At 28.6% G+C, this 18,739-nt stretch overlaps 1 protein-coding gene across 2 annotated transcripts in view; it reads left to right on the top strand.

The window, feature by feature from the left end:
* Positions 1 to 18,739, top strand: part of LOC111623665 (protein pellino-like) — a 97,262-nt gene that overhangs the window by 47,352 nt on the left and 31,171 nt on the right. For both annotated transcript variants that reach the window (XM_023366334.1, XM_023366335.1), the window contains exons 2-3: positions 5,170 to 5,346; positions 17,977 to 18,106. In XM_023366334.1, coding sequence (XP_023222102.1) covers positions 5,170 to 5,346; positions 17,977 to 18,106 — 307 coding nt within the window. The remainder of the gene's footprint in view (positions 1 to 5,169; positions 5,347 to 17,976; positions 18,107 to 18,739) is intronic.

Genomic DNA, 18,739 nt, shown 5'->3' with positions numbered 1-18,739 from the left:
AACGAACCAAAAGGCGAGATAAGATTAACGAGAACATTTATTAGCTTACATACATCCGACTTGGATTTTACACAAAAGGCATCTGCAATCGTGAACAATTGACGAAAAAAGTATACATTTATCAGATAATAAACAAAGACTCATTTTGTAAACAATTTACCTTTTGTATATACAACTGACAAGATTACCTTTCAAATTATAAACAGACTCGATCCCAAGCGGTCTTTTGATCGTCGGACATACAAAAGAAATGAACAGATGACGCCTAACTTAAGCGCGGTTTACAATAACGAATATGATTAATCTTAACACTCTACTATGTCATCCAAACGAAGAACTGATTCTTCTGCATCAAATAAGAAAAGAAAAACTTTATCTTTGGAATGTAAAGCTAACATTATTAAAGACTTGTATAATAATATAATTTGTTATACGTATGTATTATCTAAGATTTTATTAAACATTTTTTTTCTAAATTATTGTTTTCTTTTTGTCCGGTCCCAATTAAAAATAATTTGTATGTGTTTATATGCAAAATTATACCCCGACTTACGCGGTTATCGCGTAAGTCCGGGGTATGACTGTAACTCCTTATGATAATGATAAAAATGTCTTTTGCTATCTTAGTTTTGCTGACCTGAAATTTTTCTTTGGTGGTTGATATTTTTAACTGAATTTCTTACATTTTTGTGAAAATGTTACCTAATATTTAAAAGTTGACATGCGAATGTGAAAATTCACTTGTATACATTATGGATATTTTGTTTTGATATTTTTCGCGACCTACAAATTTGCCCAAAGATAATTGGTTTTTATTTATTGAAAAATATTTAGTAAGTTTTATATTTGCTATTTTTACAAATAATAATGCACACAGTAATAATTTTTATTATTATTTCGTAACGTTTTAACTGTGGCGCGTTCATTTATTAAAATTTTATTTATTTTTTATTATTTATTTATTTTTTAATTTTCATTATCTATTATTTAACTATGTTACAAGTAACGACTTTTATAACTAGAAATTAAATTTACAATATTGCTTAGTATTTTAGTCCGTTGTCCTTATATATATATAAGTCATATGTTATGTTGTATTTCAAGTAGTTTTTTTTTTCTTTAGCAGTTCCCAAAATGTCATAGGTTTCTTTCGTGACGAAACTCACGAAAGTTAATGATCAATTAAATTTATGTTTGCCTGGTTTGTTGAATTGTTTTGAAAAATCGATTGGAAGTAACAAACAATATACAGCATAATAGACATCATATGAACTTTTTATAGTGAAATTGATAATTAAATTGGACATTTTATAAACACAACTGTAGGTCTGAAAGTAAAAATGATCGTATTTTCGGTCGAAAACTTTGACGTAATTTTAGAATTTATAGGTGAAAAATTCGAAATATGATTTTGTAAACAACTATACAATTACGCTTCAAAGAGAAGTATATTGCACCATTAATTGAACCATGGAAGAACGAAACGAAGTGGAAACAGTCGTGACAGTTGGTGTAGTTTAATCGGTCTCGAAACATATAAAAAAAGTAGAAATCGTGAATCAGAATGGGTAACAAAAATACATGCTGGAAATGGTTACATCAGACCAATGAACTCTCGACCAGTAGAAAGGATGAATGAATCCTGCAGAGAATTCCAACCTCATTGAAGAAAATGCATTTCTTTAATTAGACCTTTATCGTTAGAACAATAAATTCTATTTTCGTGCTATTTAATGAATAAATACTCCTTCCGAAGCGTTTAATTTGTTTTGTTGTAAATGAGATTTCGAAGCGAAGTTAGATTTTAATAGCCGATTTCCAGTTAGATAACAAGAACTCTTGTTTAACTAAGAGTTGATTTTGATAAATGGAGTAAAAAAGTCGAATTCCCCGGTCATCCCGCTCATCCCTCTTTGTTTTCGAAATTGCTGCTGCTATTGCTTGATGCCAGTAATAAACATTCAAAAAGTGAATTTATCTAGCGAACGTCAGTGTCTAATGAAGGTGAGTCATTGTGAACAGGATGTTCAGTCGTCGAGCGATCAACCCAGACGATTCCTCCACTTGGTACGACTGGACGCAACCATTATCAGTGTTGCATTCTAAATACGTAGTACAGTCACTCAACTCTACTCATAAACGACGCGGTAGACAGATACTGACTCCTTTCGCTTTTAAGCAATCGATTTTTCTGTTATACACGTGATTTCGAGTCAGCTGTGTTAGAGAATAACGGTCGATGTTTGCTACGTTAATAATATTGTTACAGTCTTTTTTCCCTTCTTTTTGATGTGGCAATATTAAAAACATTCAGTTCTAGCTGTCATGGTATTTTCTTATATATTTGGCATGTTGAACTGTCCACTTACGTTTGTATTAAAAGAAGAAAAAGAAATTTGTTCTGAAGGAGCATATCAGTTTTTGTCATCTGGCTCGTCTGACTCATCTCAATCATTTCATTTTGTGACTCCTTTTACGTTTCTTCTCTATTTATTTCTTATAAAAATTATTAATAATATCCTATTATTTTATACTTAAAACATCGACGCAATTTTCTAAATTATCTGTCTCGATGAAATAGAAATTCTTGTATTAAAATAAAATTTATGGCTTTTTGGAAAAAAAATGGAAGTTATATAAATGGCATAAAATTGCAATATGATATTAAACTTTTTTTTATTGAAATGATTGCATATATATGGTAGATCGTCATGCTATTGATGTATTAAGATAAAATTCCAGTGGCTTGTTTTCTACCATGTTAATAATACAAAAGACACCATCTCATCCATAAAATGATTACTATTTCGTGTTATGTCAACTGAAATAATAGTATAGCAAGTTAAGATGATAGAACATGCATCCTTATTAACAACCATATCTTCCAATCTTTGAATTGACATTGATCAAAGAAAGAAAGAAAAAGAATCAATATGGCGACATCCTGTTCTGAGAAAAAGCAGTTGCAAAAAGATCAGCCATATAAGATAGCCCTACAAATTAACTGATACGGTCGATAAACTAATTGTACTATAAGGATGATACATGTAATGAAGAATTTTGTTAATCTGCATGAAAATCTAATAATTTATTTTTTGTGCGTAAAAATGCTAAGCTAAAATTAATAATTCTAGAAAATTTATATTATAAAAACGATGATAGCTTTAATTTTTGTATAGTAATTTTTTTTTATTTCTTGAATTTATTTCAAACGTATAAGTTGTTTTGTTTTATGAAATGTATTCTGACCAGTTTCAGCACTGTTTAATTATAGAAACAAGCTACAAAGCATCCTAATCAGAGTTAGGAAGAAAATCATTTTATCGCTGTTGTGATCAGATAAATGGATAGATCCAGTCATTCTTCTAGTCAGGAAGTGTCACCTAATTATCTTCTGTCTCTAGTGAATTTCAGATTACTGTTTCCCGATTGAAGTTTATTCCCCGAATAGATCTTCTCTTTCCTGGATATAAAAATTTCTTTAAGAAACAAAACTAAAAGCGTCATCTGTAAGTCATTTTGCAACATCTCATTTATATGATATATAAATGTAAATATTAAAGGTTGATATGAATCATTTGGGACATTACGGCGTCAATTACGTTCGTACTTTCCCCTTACAAAAGCATATCTGACATGTAAATTTACGTGACGATGCATCAGTCGTTTCGCATAAACTAATAGTTGCGTACTCGCTTAATAATTACATATCACGAATATGATGTGCCTGAATTTCTATCTCTAAAACCTATCTTTCCTGTTTGTTAAATTTTTATCTACATTTACAGAATTTATTCTTTATATATTTCTCATAAATTGTATATACTGTACTGTATATATTTTTTTCGGTTTTCTGGGAATTAATGTATGATTTATAATTCTAAATTTTTAATATTTTCCGTATCTTTCTATATATGGTCATTTTCTCGTAAGGATTTTTCATTCGATAATAAGAACACAGCGTGACTCGTGAAGTGTCACGTTTATTCGCATTAATAAAGCTAAAGACAGTCGGAACGTGACCGAGCTGAGTAGCTTGGCACGTTTCTACCGAACTGTCGATTGATTATTAAAAGAACAGAATAATATAAGATTAATTAAATGCTCGTATCAGCACCGGATTTCACTTAAAAGAAGTAGATAGTGTGGTTCCATTTTTAAATAGTCACGTGTCATATCCAAAGTGGCATTTTTCACTCATTGAGGAGGATAAGCTTAATGCAGTATTGCCCCCTCGGGCGTGTATAGCGTTGCGTGAAAGAAACGTCCCTGACACGAGTGTCGAATATTGTCACGTCCAACGATTTTCTTAAAGCAGATTGGAAGTTAATATCAGATTTCGTTCAACGTTTCCTTTTGGGAAAAAATTTATTAAAGATGAAGCTAAGCTTTAAAAAAAATTTAGGAAATCGTAACATGTTTATCACGTTTAAACATATATTTTGTTTAATTATTACGAAAAAAAGTGTAATAATAATAATAATTATTTATTTAAACGTGTGTATGTGCAGGTGTAAAAATTTATTTTCGTTCATTGTTCTAACATAATTGCCACTTTTCCAGTTGGCGTGTAAAGGTAAACGACTCTCTACGTAATGATTTAATTACTGAACGTGAAATTTATCATTATTTTAAAGTTTAAAATTATTCTAGCATCGCGTTACAAAGTTCAATAATTCAAGAACTAGTTAATTTTCTCTAATAAGTTTAAATATCGACGGAAATATGTTTACGATTTAGTTGTAAACGATTTACAGGATCAATTTTCATCTGCTTTGTTTCTAGGAATTGATTCGGTTTGTCCCGAAACGCAGTGACATCATATCCTGCTTCGTTTAATACAAAAATATCGTTTTGATATTTATAATTTCTGTTGCTGTGTCGAATTACCAGTTGTCTAGAATATCATTTATAAATACTAGGAGTTTTTTAATTTTATATTTTAACATTATTTTTATCTGGTGGGGTCCTAGCAGCAGCAGCAGCAGCAGCAGCAACCTACTGACCCGACTACAGGGGGTGAGGTCGATCAGCTGTGACTGCTATGTTGACACTGCACAAACTGCCTGCTGTGTTAGGAGCTCACACAGATCGATACTGACGTCTTCTCTCGCCGTTTGTCTGTAAATGCTTGAGTTAAGTCTTATTTTCTCATATGATGGTCCTTAGTGCTGAAAGTTCCCATAATCCGAAGTCTATCGGCTGTTCATCATCAGTAGATCGTTCCAGTGGAAGTTCGGGTCCATCCACACCACATCATGAACATAGTGAACACAGCAGGAGTGAAACAGAACTAAATCCTAATAAAGGACAGACTCTGAAATATGGTGAACTCGTTTTATTAGGGTAAGTTTAATCATTATTTTACTTTTGTTAGTTTTAATAAATAATATATTTACAGAAAAATGCACTTTATTCTGATTTTAAGTTTATAATGATTTAGTTAGGAATAAATTTCACAAATGTATANAATAAATTGTAGCATTTATCTATTAAAATGCAAAGAAAAACTAACTGCTGAAAACTATTATTTCTTCTTCGTGAATTAACTGTTTTAATGTTTATTTAAATCAAATTTTAAAAAATTTCACAAAATTAGATAATCAAACAACTACTATTTAGCAGAAAGTGAAGTTTCAAGAAATTAATAGTTAAAGTTAATTTAAAATAAATTCTTAAAAGAATTTCTTAGAAATTAAGTTTTTATTTACAATTATCAGCATTTAGTTTATGCAGTTCTCAATGTACAGTACTTGTGTATGCTGCAACGAGTAGCCTACTTGTTTATGTTGAATGTAATCAGTTACATTAAACTAAATTATTTTAATCCAAAAATAAAATTAGATACTAAACATTCTGTTTTTATATGTATGAAACTGATTTAAAGTTTCAATCATTCATTTATAGATAATTAGTAGCCTGGAACGCCCCCTAGTGGGCGTTATTTACAAATTTCCATGAGGCACGGTTCCTTTGACTTTTTTGTTCCTATCAATACGCTGTACAGCTCTGTTAAAGTCCCAATGGTAAGATTTACCCTCCGAATGAAGAGGTGGCGACCCCCCCAAACTGTAGTCCCTGTGCGAACAATAAAGTCAAAGGAACCATACCCCTACTCGCGACCCTTCGCAAGATATAAGCCCCTGAAATAATAAATTCCTATTACAAATATACTGAATTATTTANAAATGAACACAAAAAATGATGATAACAAAATATTCTCATTAGCTGTTGCTGTTTTGATGAAGCCTAAAAGAACTCTCTATACAAAAACTATAATGTCTATATGTTTCAATTAGACATACTAAAAAATCCTTTTTAAGTCATCATCAAATAATAATATATTTAATTACAATGTATAGGATTAAATAAAATTACATGCTGTCTTATTCAATTTTTATGATTATTTTATGAAGTTGCTAAAAATAACCATGGAGGCAGCCATATTCCTTCATTAGAGTTTACTATAACCCAATGAGTTCAATACCTATTATTTGCTGCACCAGTGAACTCACCAGTGAATATCAGACACATTTTTTGTACATCGCAGTTCACCAATGTACTGTTTGACGGCATACTGTAATATACCCATTGTATGTCATAGGTGCACCCATTTTTTCCAAATATACACTATTATCAAGTTAATATCATTAATCACACTTTCTCATCAGAAAACTAAGAATGATGTCAAATTGCTGTAATAATGTACACTATTCAGACAAAATGAATGCACCACACATTGTTAAACACCGAGAATGTAATGGTGTCACTACAAATTGACGTGGTTTTTCAGAGCCTTAAAATTAATTTTGCTTGTTAATATAGCCACTTTAATTATTTGGACCTTTGTAAACTATATATTCTAGAGCAGATGGATTGTCCTGAAATACCTGAATTTTATAGGAGAAAATTTATATCTTATGAATAATCCTCTACACTGTAGACTCTGAAATTCTAGTTTCTATAGACGTTTTGCAAATCAACTTCTGTTGACTTTGAAAGATTTTCTGCTGGATAAAGTGAATTGTCTGTAATACTTTTAGGCCTAAGACATTTTATATTTACTATGATCCTTTTTCTCAGAACTTCTTATCAAGCTTTCTAATTGCATCATTGGACAGAACCCATTGCATCCATATTCTGCATGAAAGTGGGATTAGTTGTAATGTAATTTTTGCTTTCTATAAACCACACAATATTAATGCACTACTCCAATAATAATGCATTACCATTTTCATGAATGACAGTGTTGCGATCAATTTATGAGTAAACTGAATTTGTTCAAAGTTAAAAAATTGGGTACAATTAAAGCTGTGTAGTAATATCAAAATCTTTTTTTTTTGGTAGGATCCCTGTATACTGTATATCATATATTACAATATATATAAGTATCTCATAAATTATTTCAAATTTTTTAAAGAATGATTCACCATATCATACACCATAATAAATTGTAGCATTTATCTATTAAAATGCAAAGAAAAACTAACTGCTGAAAACTATTATTTCTTCTTCGTGAATTAACTGTTTTAATGTTTATTTAAATCAAATTTTAAAAAATTTCACAAAATTAGATAATCAAACAACTACTATTTAGCAGAGAGTGAAGTTTCAAGAAATTAATAGTTAAAGTTAATTTAAAATAAATTCTTAAAAGAATTTCTTAGAAATTAAGTTTTTATTTACAATTATCAGCATTTAGTTTATGCAGTTCTCAATGTACAGTACTTGTGTATGCTGCAACGAGTAGCCTACTTGTTTATGTTGAATGTAATCAGTTACATTAAACTAAATTATTTTAATCCAAAAATAAAATTAGATACTAAACATTCTGTTTTTATATGTATGAAACTGATTTAAAGTTTCAATCATTCATTTATAGATAATTAGTAGCCTGGAACGCCCCCTAGTGGGCGTTATTTACAAATTTCCATGAGGCACGGTTCCTTTGACTTTTTTGTTCCTATCAATATGCTGTACAGCTCTGTTAAAGTCCCAATGGTAAGATTTACCCTCCGAATGAAGAGGTGGCGACCCCCCCAAACTGTAGTCCCTGTGCGAACAATAAAGTCAAAGGAACCATACCCCTACTCGCGACCCTTCGCAAGATATAAGCCCCTGAAATAATAAATTCCTATTACAAATATACTGAATTATTTACATTGTTATATTGACCAAATAATTTATGGGCCAAATGAATAATAATAATTTATATTGTTAATTTAAATAATAATTAAAATTGTTAATTTGAATGTTTCAAATATGACACGATAGGGGCACCTCTAGTGTCCGTTATCAAACGGTTACGCGGACAGACACCCGTTGAATGGGTTATATATGTAGATATGATTGTTAAAGCAAGTTCAAAGTTACAAATTGTAAATGACAAAAAAAATTAATTCACTTTCTTATTTTTAGAAAAGTCTGTGAAGAAATTTTTATTATTTGCTCTTTGGACACTAGGCCCCTTTTCTTCCATACTGCAAAGTTAGACAAGGCCAACAATAAAGGCAACTAAGTGGTTGAAGGACTGGACTGAACATATTTGGTTTAGATCGTGTTGCCACCTTTTCAAAATTGCTGACCTGGAGGGCAGGTCAGGTTTGTTCGAACAGAAATTCCTGACGCATGCGCAATGTCATTTTATAATGCGAACAATAACGTGGTAGATAACTTAGCTCGTAGACGTGTACGATCGTACAGTACAAGCAAAAACAAAAGTTCGACAGGTTGCGCGCCACACGTAAACAGACGAACATGGCAAAATTGCAGATGAGTTTCAGTGAGTGTGAGTTCTTTTGCTGTTAATAGTGTAAATTTGTAAAAATAAAACTTTGTTTCATCGTAATTTCACAATTTCTACGAAATTCCCAAACAAAATTAATAGTTCACCCGGACAGTTAGTCAATTCCCGGACTGTCCGGATGAAAACCGGATGGGTGGTAACACTAGGTTTAGACCTCCCATGAAAAATTCGTGAGGAGTTGCTTGCTATGATTCGACTATGGATTCTCCAGAGCGGCAGACTGACGCCTTAACGTTAATGCCTTCGTCATCCACGGTCAAATGATAATTTAGTACTATTCAGAAATAAATGAAATCATGATATAGCTAATAAAGATTTTTTTTACCATCTTGAAATGTTAAATTTAATTGTCTTGACTTTTTACACGCTAAGAAAATTATTAATAAAGTGCTTTTCGTAAACTTTTCAAAAAAGTGTTTTTAAAATCTTTAGTTTTAATTAATTACAGTCATACCCCGACTTACGCGAACCCGGAGTTACGCGATTTTCAAATCTCGTCGATTCGTCTTTTGTTTGAGCGCCACGCAACTCTTGATTANCTTTTTAAATTCTCCTATGGTGTAGAAGTTTTTACTAGATTAATGCTATTTCTTAATGATTATACAGTACTTTACTCTTGTTTTTATTTCTCTATTGTTTTAGCTTATCTTTATTTCTTTCTAGTTTTAATAAGTTAACAAAATGAAATCTAATTGATATAACTTTTAATAATTGTCAATTGAAAATAATAATTTTATAAATGTTTAGATCAAGATAAAATTCTGGAAAATTACTTTTGATAAGGACTATATATAACTACGTGAGCTCCTATTTTATACTAAGAATCATATTTCAAATTTTTTTTTTTTTCAAATAACAGAAGTTTTATAGATCATGAATTTCTTTTTATGCTTTCTCATCCATAACCAGAGAGAAATCAAGGTTGACAAATGGAAGGATAATTATTATTATTTTTTCTTTTTCTAAATAAAGCATATAAAGTATTAATAAATCATGATGTGTTTGATGCACAATTGTTTTTTTTTTTTTTTTACTTAAGCATTAAACACAACTATCATTTTATTGAAGAATTTGTGTGAAACTTGGTATCATATTCAAAATTCCATCATTTTAATGATTCTTATATCTCAAACTTTGTTGTTCTAATTATTTCTATCAATAAATACATACTTATCTAACTGATAAGTAGTACTCATAATTAATTTTAAAATATAACTTAGATAATTCTTCAATAATCACTATATAAATTAATCTAATTATGTTTCTGTATAATGTAGTTGTTTTTATGTAATAAATTCTGTTTTTAAATGGATACAAATTTTTTCTTGAATGAATTATTCGTATTTTATAGTTTTAGCTATATTTCTGATGTTTTATATTTCATGTATTATCTAATTTTATATTATTCGTTATACAATTGTAACTCTTGGCCTAAATATGTCGTCATTATTTTTTTTTTTAGTTTGAAGCCATGTTCAAAAGTTATTTAAAAAATGTAATAATAATATTTTGTTGTCACTTTTTATATTGCGCTTAAAATTAGTGAAAATAAACAAAGTCAATGCAATGTGTGCAGGAATACACCACTTAGTGTTGTATGAATTCCAGAAAATTATCATATTAATTATATTCCCTAAATTGTGTGAATTCATTTACTAGGAAAAAAAACCTATTGCTTTGTTTGAAAAGGGGTTTTTCATTTAATAAATTATAACTGACTCAGTAAGAGAGCATAAAATCTGTAAAAAACTAATAATGAGATGAAATGAAAAGATGATATTAAATCTAAATTTATTTATGTATTTAATTACAGATTTACTCCAGGATATGGGGATACAAAACAAAGAACAAAAAAATATAAATCTAAATTTTTATTGTTTTATTTTGTTACTAACTTTTTAATGTTTGGATAATTTTTTATCTTTAACATCGTTCTATTGTTGTTTGGGATCAATTTCCATTATATACATATAAGCGTATATATATATAAATATATATATGTTAATAACACAATTAAAGTGTTTTGGATTGACTTTTTATCATTTATTTATGACATTTTTTGTTAAAATATATTTTGAAAATGTTGATTATATATATAAGAGAATCAGAGATGGACAACTTTTTTTTTATATAAGGGCCACATTTAAAACTTTTGAACTTATGCAGGCCCCCCACATGAGAAAAGAAAACAAAATTGAGTGAATCACAATTATTTATTCATATATAATTATAAATTAACATAAGTATACTTAATTTGACTTGTCACTGATGTAAACATAATATATCTGAAATATTTGGTTGAATATTAGTCACTTTTAAAATTATTCTTTTAATCACTATATCAGTTTATTTCTATTAATAGGACTTATCATACTGGTGTACAAGATTGCAGACTCACAGTTACACAGATAAAATTGTTTTATTTTCAATTACCTGTACAGGTAATTGAAAATAATCTGTGTAACTGTGAGTCTGCAATCTTGTACACCAGTATGATAAGTCCTATTAATAGAAATAAACTGATATAGTGATTAAAAGAATAATTTTGATTAAATTAAGGATATAGATGCATATTAATTAGTCACTTTTAGTTTTAGTCATTAGTTTTAAATTAGTTTTGATGAGTGTTAGCCAATTTCTTGTTTCACTTTTTACTAAATTTTTACTAAGTTATGAAAAATAACATTAAGAAAGTAGGCAGCAAAAATTTTAAAATTTGGAAGGGAAATTTTGACCTGGGAGCCACAGGTTGCTCACCCCTGCTGTAAATAATGTGATAATGACTATAATGTAAAATGATCACTACAGTATAATCCATTATAGTGACATTGCACATTAATTGAATCCTCTGGTGCATTTTATAAACCATATCATAGTAAATCCCACACTAAATTTGATATTCCTGTATGCATTTTGTATGTTTTTATAATTAATTGATTGTAAATTAATCTTTAATAATACAAACATTGTATATAAAATTAATGGAAAAAAATGGAAAATCTGAAAAATTTTTTATTCAAATGCATCTTAATAAATTATTTTTATGTTTTGAAATACTTTGAATTATCATTAATACAAATTGGTTACTGTCAGTTTTGTAAGATCAACACTTTTTATGGCATTTATTCTTTGTTAAGAATTTTCAGAATGCATGAAAAATCTTAAGATTATACAGTCAATGAAAAAAACAATATTACAGAAACTTTTGATATTTTTATAAAAATGTATCTAAATAATATCTTATTTAAATAAAATAATTGAAATGATTTACTGTCATTCATTACTAATTCAAGAGTAGAGTAAACATTGTTTTAAATAAAAATGCATGTTTATGATAATCATTATTTTGATTTCACATGATTTATTTATTAATAAAGCAAACATTATATATCAATAATAATGATTGCATTGAATTGGTAGGTAAAAATTTAGACTAATAACTGTGTAGTAAATCTTCAAATGCAATATAAAGGTTATACAGTATTTATTTATTATTATTATTATTTATTATTTTTTTTTTTGAAAACACTAGTTTGTTTTTTTGTCATAGTTGTTATATAAAATATCTTGGGAATGTTTTCTCCCTCCCTTTAAATTTAAAGTTTCTTGATTTTTATTATTTGTATTTTCAAAGAAATTTTGTTTAAAATAATTTATTCATTATTCTGTTATCATTTGATTTTACTTTTTCTAAAAGATTGAAAGATTGAATCTGTTTTAGTAGTCTATTAAGTTTTCTATAATTGATATTAAAATATTAAAACTAAATTATTTTATTTATTTTATATATACATATACATTATTTAAATCTGTACATGATTAAGTTATAAAAATTGTAAATTTAAAAGAAAAATCTACAGATATTTAAGGAAAATTGATTTGACTTGTAATTTTAATTTTATATACTAGTGCAATTAATTATTTCATTTTTAATCTATTAACCAAAGCTTTTATATTAAAAATTATGTTATAAATGGAATTTATCATTTTTAATATTTGAGTCTATCCAATTCCAACTTTTTTTTTTACACAATTTTGATTTCTGTCTGAAAAGAAAGTTCAATTTTCTTTTTTACAGTTTGTTTTGATTAATAAATATGTTTTAATAAATTTGTCTTTTTTAAAAAATTATCTTTTATTTTAATTCTAAGAAGAAATATTCATACTTCCTTCTCTAGAATTGCACTATTTAAAAAAAAAATTCATAGAATTTGCATTTAATACTGCTACATATGCTAAGTAAATTTTAAGATTTAGCTATTTTTACAAATTTTTTAAATGTGTAGCAACAATGGGTGCATCTAGATTGAAAATAGCTAAATAGGCAAACCAATGACTTAGCCTATTTCATATGAAACATGTCATTGGTTTGCTTAATTAGCTGCTTGTCACCTATCTAACCCAGTCAGTCTTTCATTCTGACTTTGTTCTGGGATTGAAGCAGTGATAAAACATTTAATTTAAGTTTGATTTGTTTGTATAATTGCAGTTCTTCTAATTTCTTTTAATACAGAATATAAGTGTGTATCTTGAAAATCTGCACAAATTTCAGTAAGGTTTTCCAATAATTTTGAATAATTGTATGTGCACATGAGACATCATATGTTCTCTCTGGAATGTCCTTGAATCCATTTATTGAAAAAGTTTGCATAAATAATGTTCCATTTTGAAAATTTGAAGGATTAAATGAATTTGATCAAAGAAATGTAATTGGCAGATTTTACACTGAAAATTACAAAATGAGAAATCTTGGACAGGTAAACACTTCTCTGCAATGGAAGTTCTACAGCATATATAAGTATGACATCAGGGGTAGAGCAAGGAGAACCTGCAGAAAGAAGAGCTGGAAGTGGTCAAAAGTGGAGGAAAATGACTGAAAGGAAGATGAACTAATTGGAGGAAAAGACTTGAGAAAAGTTGGACTTAAAAAATTGTGAAGAAACTTCAAAATTTCTTTGACTTGTTCATTAGATTCTAAAGGAACATCAAATGATTCTCAAGAAGTGAAAATCTGCTCCAAAATACACAATGAAGCAACTTGCAAATGAAAAATAAACTTTTTGCAGAAGCTGCATGGAATCTCAAAGGTTGAGGCCATGGACAATGAGTCCCACTTCACCACATTCACTTCACTTTTTACAGAAGTGAATGTGCTGGTAACAATCACAACTAAAATTAGAATGAAGTAACGTTAATAGATGGATAGGCTCTTACAAGTTAGTCGTATTTGAATTTAACTTGTTTTTCTTGATGTGTAAAAAATTATCTAGCCATTGTTGTTATAATGAAAACTAACCAAATATTTCACCAAAGAAAAGCTAGATGTGGATTTTAAAGTCAATTTCAAATGGCATTCTCTTTGCCTCAACTTCTGATTTGGCTAGCAATTGTCCAGAGGGACATTCATGGGTCTTGCCTGTCATGGCTCTCCATCATGAAATTATTCAAAATACATTCAGAAGCTAGTACCCTTTCTAAAGAAATACTACCCTGATCAAGTATATATCTTCTGGCCAGACATGGCCATTGCCCATTATGCTGATATATTATGGAATTTGATACATCTCCTGCAGATCCATTGAGAGATTTTGGTACCAACTGAAGTAAAAATTTTATGAAAATGGTTGGGAAGCTGATGTTGGAAGACAGATCAAGACTGAACTTTGCTACTTCAAAGCTGATCACTTCTGGAGATTAATGGAACAGATTGACTAAAATTTGAATTTCAACTAGTTGTGATCCTGATCATGTCATTGAAATGTTAAACAACCTTTCTGTACTTAAAAGACATTGTTTAAAATGTATTTAATTTTAAAATAAGTTTGATATTTGTGCACATTTTTAGGATACATGTCTTTAGTTTTATTGTGCTACTAGCATACCCCGCCATGCATTGTTGTGGCTCAAAATGTATCTAAGTTATTATAAATGTATAACACTTTCCCTGTGGGGAGGATTTTTCGAAAAATCCCTTTTTAGTATATATTCTGTTGACGTACCCTATTAAAACACAATCAAAAATGCAAAAAACTGCATCTAAAATAGTATAAATAGAAGCAGAGTTCTTAACGGTAAGCTCTCCCCCCAGTGGGGAAATTTCAACATGTATATTATATAAAAACGTGCGTATTCGAATGCAATGTTGTGTCAAAATTTCAAAGGAATTGGTAGGAACAAGCAAACATTACATTTTTATTTATATAGATAGATAGGAGATGATCTGCTTTAGTTCATCCTCACAGAAAAGCAAACTTAGGTCATAGTACTCGCGGAGTTAGCGCTATCTGTTGGACATAAAAGCCTTAATCCTAGATTATATCTTTTAATTTATATGAATATTTAACGGAATAATATACATCCTATGTCCACCCTGAAGTTCCATTCTAAATATTGGTGAAAGAATTTTTGAAATCAGATGAGTAGTTTCAGAGATTACCTTCTACATCCAAACTTACAAATTTTACGTCTTTATAATATTAGTATAGATTTGGTGTTAAAAGATAGAGGTATTTTGGCATTTAATTGAAAAAGTCAAATAAAAATAAAATTAAATTTTGTTAATAAGTAAGTTGAAATATTTTGTTTACACACTTTCTATATTAATTGGTTTATCATGATTTTTAACATCTGGAGCCAATCTTCCATTTTTCCATACAGTATTTTTTTTATATGGATTTTTCATAAATGTATCTACTATGTAAAAACAGAATTAGTGTATATGTTACCGCTAAAGCTCGAAAGTCGTTAATCTGCAGATTAACTAGGGTGATCCGTTAAAGTTGTGAAAATTGTTCTATTTCTCAAATTACCTAGGTAATGTGCAGAGTATCTAGGTAATCCGCACATTACCTACTAGGCACTTGGTAAAGTGAAAATAAGATCTTTGCTACAAATAAATGTACCACAAATAGGTGTGCTTGTCGCAAAAACCAATTGCTATGAAATTCAAAGTGTCACCAATCTTTAGACTGCACTAATAAGTAAACACAATTGGATAATGTTACCTATGGTGAGTAAAATGGCGGCTCGTCTCTGATTCCAGCGAAGAGAAGAAAGAAAACAGTGGGGACGCACGTTCAAACCTAATCTAACCTATTCTAGTAATTTGGTCGGTAATAATTATAGTAATTTATTAGAATAAGTTAGGTTAGGTTAGAACATGCGTCCCCACTGTTTCCTTTCTTCTGTTTGCTGGAATCATAGATGAGCTGCTATTTTTCTCACCATAGGTAACATTAACTGCACAATTATATCACGCAATCACCAGAAAAAGTATGATAACTTTATTTTTCGTCTCTGGTCCAAAAGTTGGATATCATTGAAGTTGTCTCGGTCCCCTCAGTTCAGATAGATACTCAAAGTCCCGAAATTCCCGAAATCTATATAATAATTTCCCTAATTGTATAAATATTTTAAACCATTTGATTTTCTGTATGTTTTTTAACTGGTTGATGATTGATTCTATCAACTAATTTGTCGATTGTTTGATTGCATTAACTTGATTCTTTAGATATCGAAATAAAGAACATTATGTTAATTTAAGCGTACAGAAACGTTGCTGTTGTTCCAGCAAAGTTCTTATTTTCACTTTACCAAGTGCCTAGTAGGTAATTTGAGAAATAGAACAATTTTAGCAACTTTAACAGATCACCCTTGTTAATCTGCAGATTAGCTAGGTAATGTACACATTAACGACTTTTGAGCTTTAGCGGTAACATATACATATAATTCAAATTTCATGCATTTAATATCATGCAGAGATTTTAACAAAATTATAATTGAACATTTGTAATGTCATATGAAATGAAAAAACAAAACTTTTTAAAAATGTAAAGTGTATTTAAAGCAAATTGTTTTAAACATCTTTAGTCAAAATAATTTATTTTTGGAAAAGCTGTTCTCAGTATAATACACTTTTTATGACATAATATGCAATATATATAATGTTTATACAATACAAAAAAAAATTAAGAAAGGAGCAAGTACTTATTGCAATATTGCCAACATGCCAATCTGAAATTTTTAATCATATTGTAATTTAAAAGTAAGCTTTCCATATCTGATCTCAATTTTTATCTAGCCAACTCTTTTCTCGAGATTAACGAAGGACAGATAGATGAAGTGGAAATGAATAGGTTTGCAATTTGAAAATTGTAGCCTAATAAAATACTATATATATATAGTATTTTATTAGGCTACAATTTTCAAATTGCAAACCTATTCATTGAGTTCAATATATATTTTATATATATATATTTGAGTTCAATATATTGAACTCAAATAAATAACTGAATTTAGACTCAAAATTAAGATTTAAATTTTCTTTATAAATTTCAGTTACAAAATATTTACTGATCTTATTTTTGTTGTAAATTAGACTATAAACTACAGGAAAACCTATTTCACAAAGGAAATGGGAGGAATTTTTAATTACATTCTTAGTATAAAGCAAGAATCTTTGTATAATCAAAATTCTTATCAATTTAATAAAATATTTATATAAAGTAATGTAATATATAATAGAAATAATAATAATTTTTATTTTGGTTAATTGTAGTATTAGATACCAGTATCAACTAAACTGGATGAATCTATATTCATCCAGTTTAGTTGATACTGGTATCTAATATTATGACTAATCAAAGTCAAGGCTTAGCTACAGAAAATTGTTTGTGTTATTGATGTACAATAGGTATCATGTTTAACAATTTCCTAACTATATGGCATATGTTTTGTATGGCTGCTTTCTGTAATGTGATGTACAGTACTGTATATGCTGTTGTTAAGGCGTAATATTTCTAGGTTTCTTTCTAGTATAAAAGAGAGAACTACAGGCATTACAATAAGTATACTATTCATTCTCCACAGATGCTTTATTTTGTGAGTTCTGAATTTTTACTAATTGTTTTGGAATGTGTATTTTTTTATGTTCACTGTTTGGATTGGATTTATCTATTGTTAAATATTTTTTAAAAAATAAACATAATATTTATAAGAATATTTTTAATAAATATACAGTATGTAAATGAGAATAAATAAGTATATGTTTCTAAAAGAAACATAATATGATGATTGGATTTAAATTTTCATAAATAATAATGAATTGAATTAAAAATTTTAAACAAATGTAACCTTGTCAATCAAGCATGTTAATTACTTTTGTTTCTTAGATACAATGGATGTTTACCTCAAGGTGAAAAGGGTAGAAGAAGAAGCAAGTTTGTTCTGTATAGAAGACCTGTTCCAAATGGAGTTAAAAAATCCAGACACTATGTTGTCAAAACTCCTCAATCATCAAAAGTAAATAATTACATTGTATTAATAAATATTTGTAATGTATATTTGTTAAAATAATTAATAATTTTTATAATTATAGTATTAATATAAAAAAAGATAATATTTAAAAAAATTATTAAATGTTGATTTAAAACATGTTTGATTTTGAAAAATTCAACAAATCAACTTCTGATTTCACTAATAACTAAATAAATACAGGTATACCTCGACTTACGTCGTTCCCGATTATACGTCGTTTGTCAAAAAAGTATACGAAAAAATAAAAATCAAGTTTAAGTCATTTTATTCGACTTTACATCTGTCCGCCACAAATATTGGAGTCGTAATATCACTAGAAAAGCGTTTAAAGCACATAAAATCATATTAAGATATACACGTTTACAAGTATGTACTGTATTTACAGTACAGTACATGCATTCGTAAATTTATTTGTGTGTAAGCTTAAAATAGATTCTTATTAACCATACATTATTAAAAATGCATTAATAAATAAAATACAGAACTGGGAATAGTAAATTATAGTTTAGCCTAGTGACAAGTAGATTCGGAGACAAGTAAATTCGACTTGCGTCGTTTTTCGACTTAAGTCATTTTCCTGGAACCAATTACCGACGTAAGGCGAGGTATACCTGTATA

The sequence above is a fragment of the Centruroides sculpturatus genome, unplaced genomic scaffold (genome assembly GCF_000671375.1).
Source record: "Centruroides sculpturatus isolate CEXI.00-Female unplaced genomic scaffold, Cexi_2.0 scaffold176, whole genome shotgun sequence".
NCBI lineage: Eukaryota > Metazoa > Arthropoda > Arachnida > Scorpiones > Buthidae > Centruroides > Centruroides sculpturatus.
The sequence above is the reverse complement of the archived record's forward strand: the minus strand, read 5'-3'. Positions and strand labels throughout refer to the sequence as shown.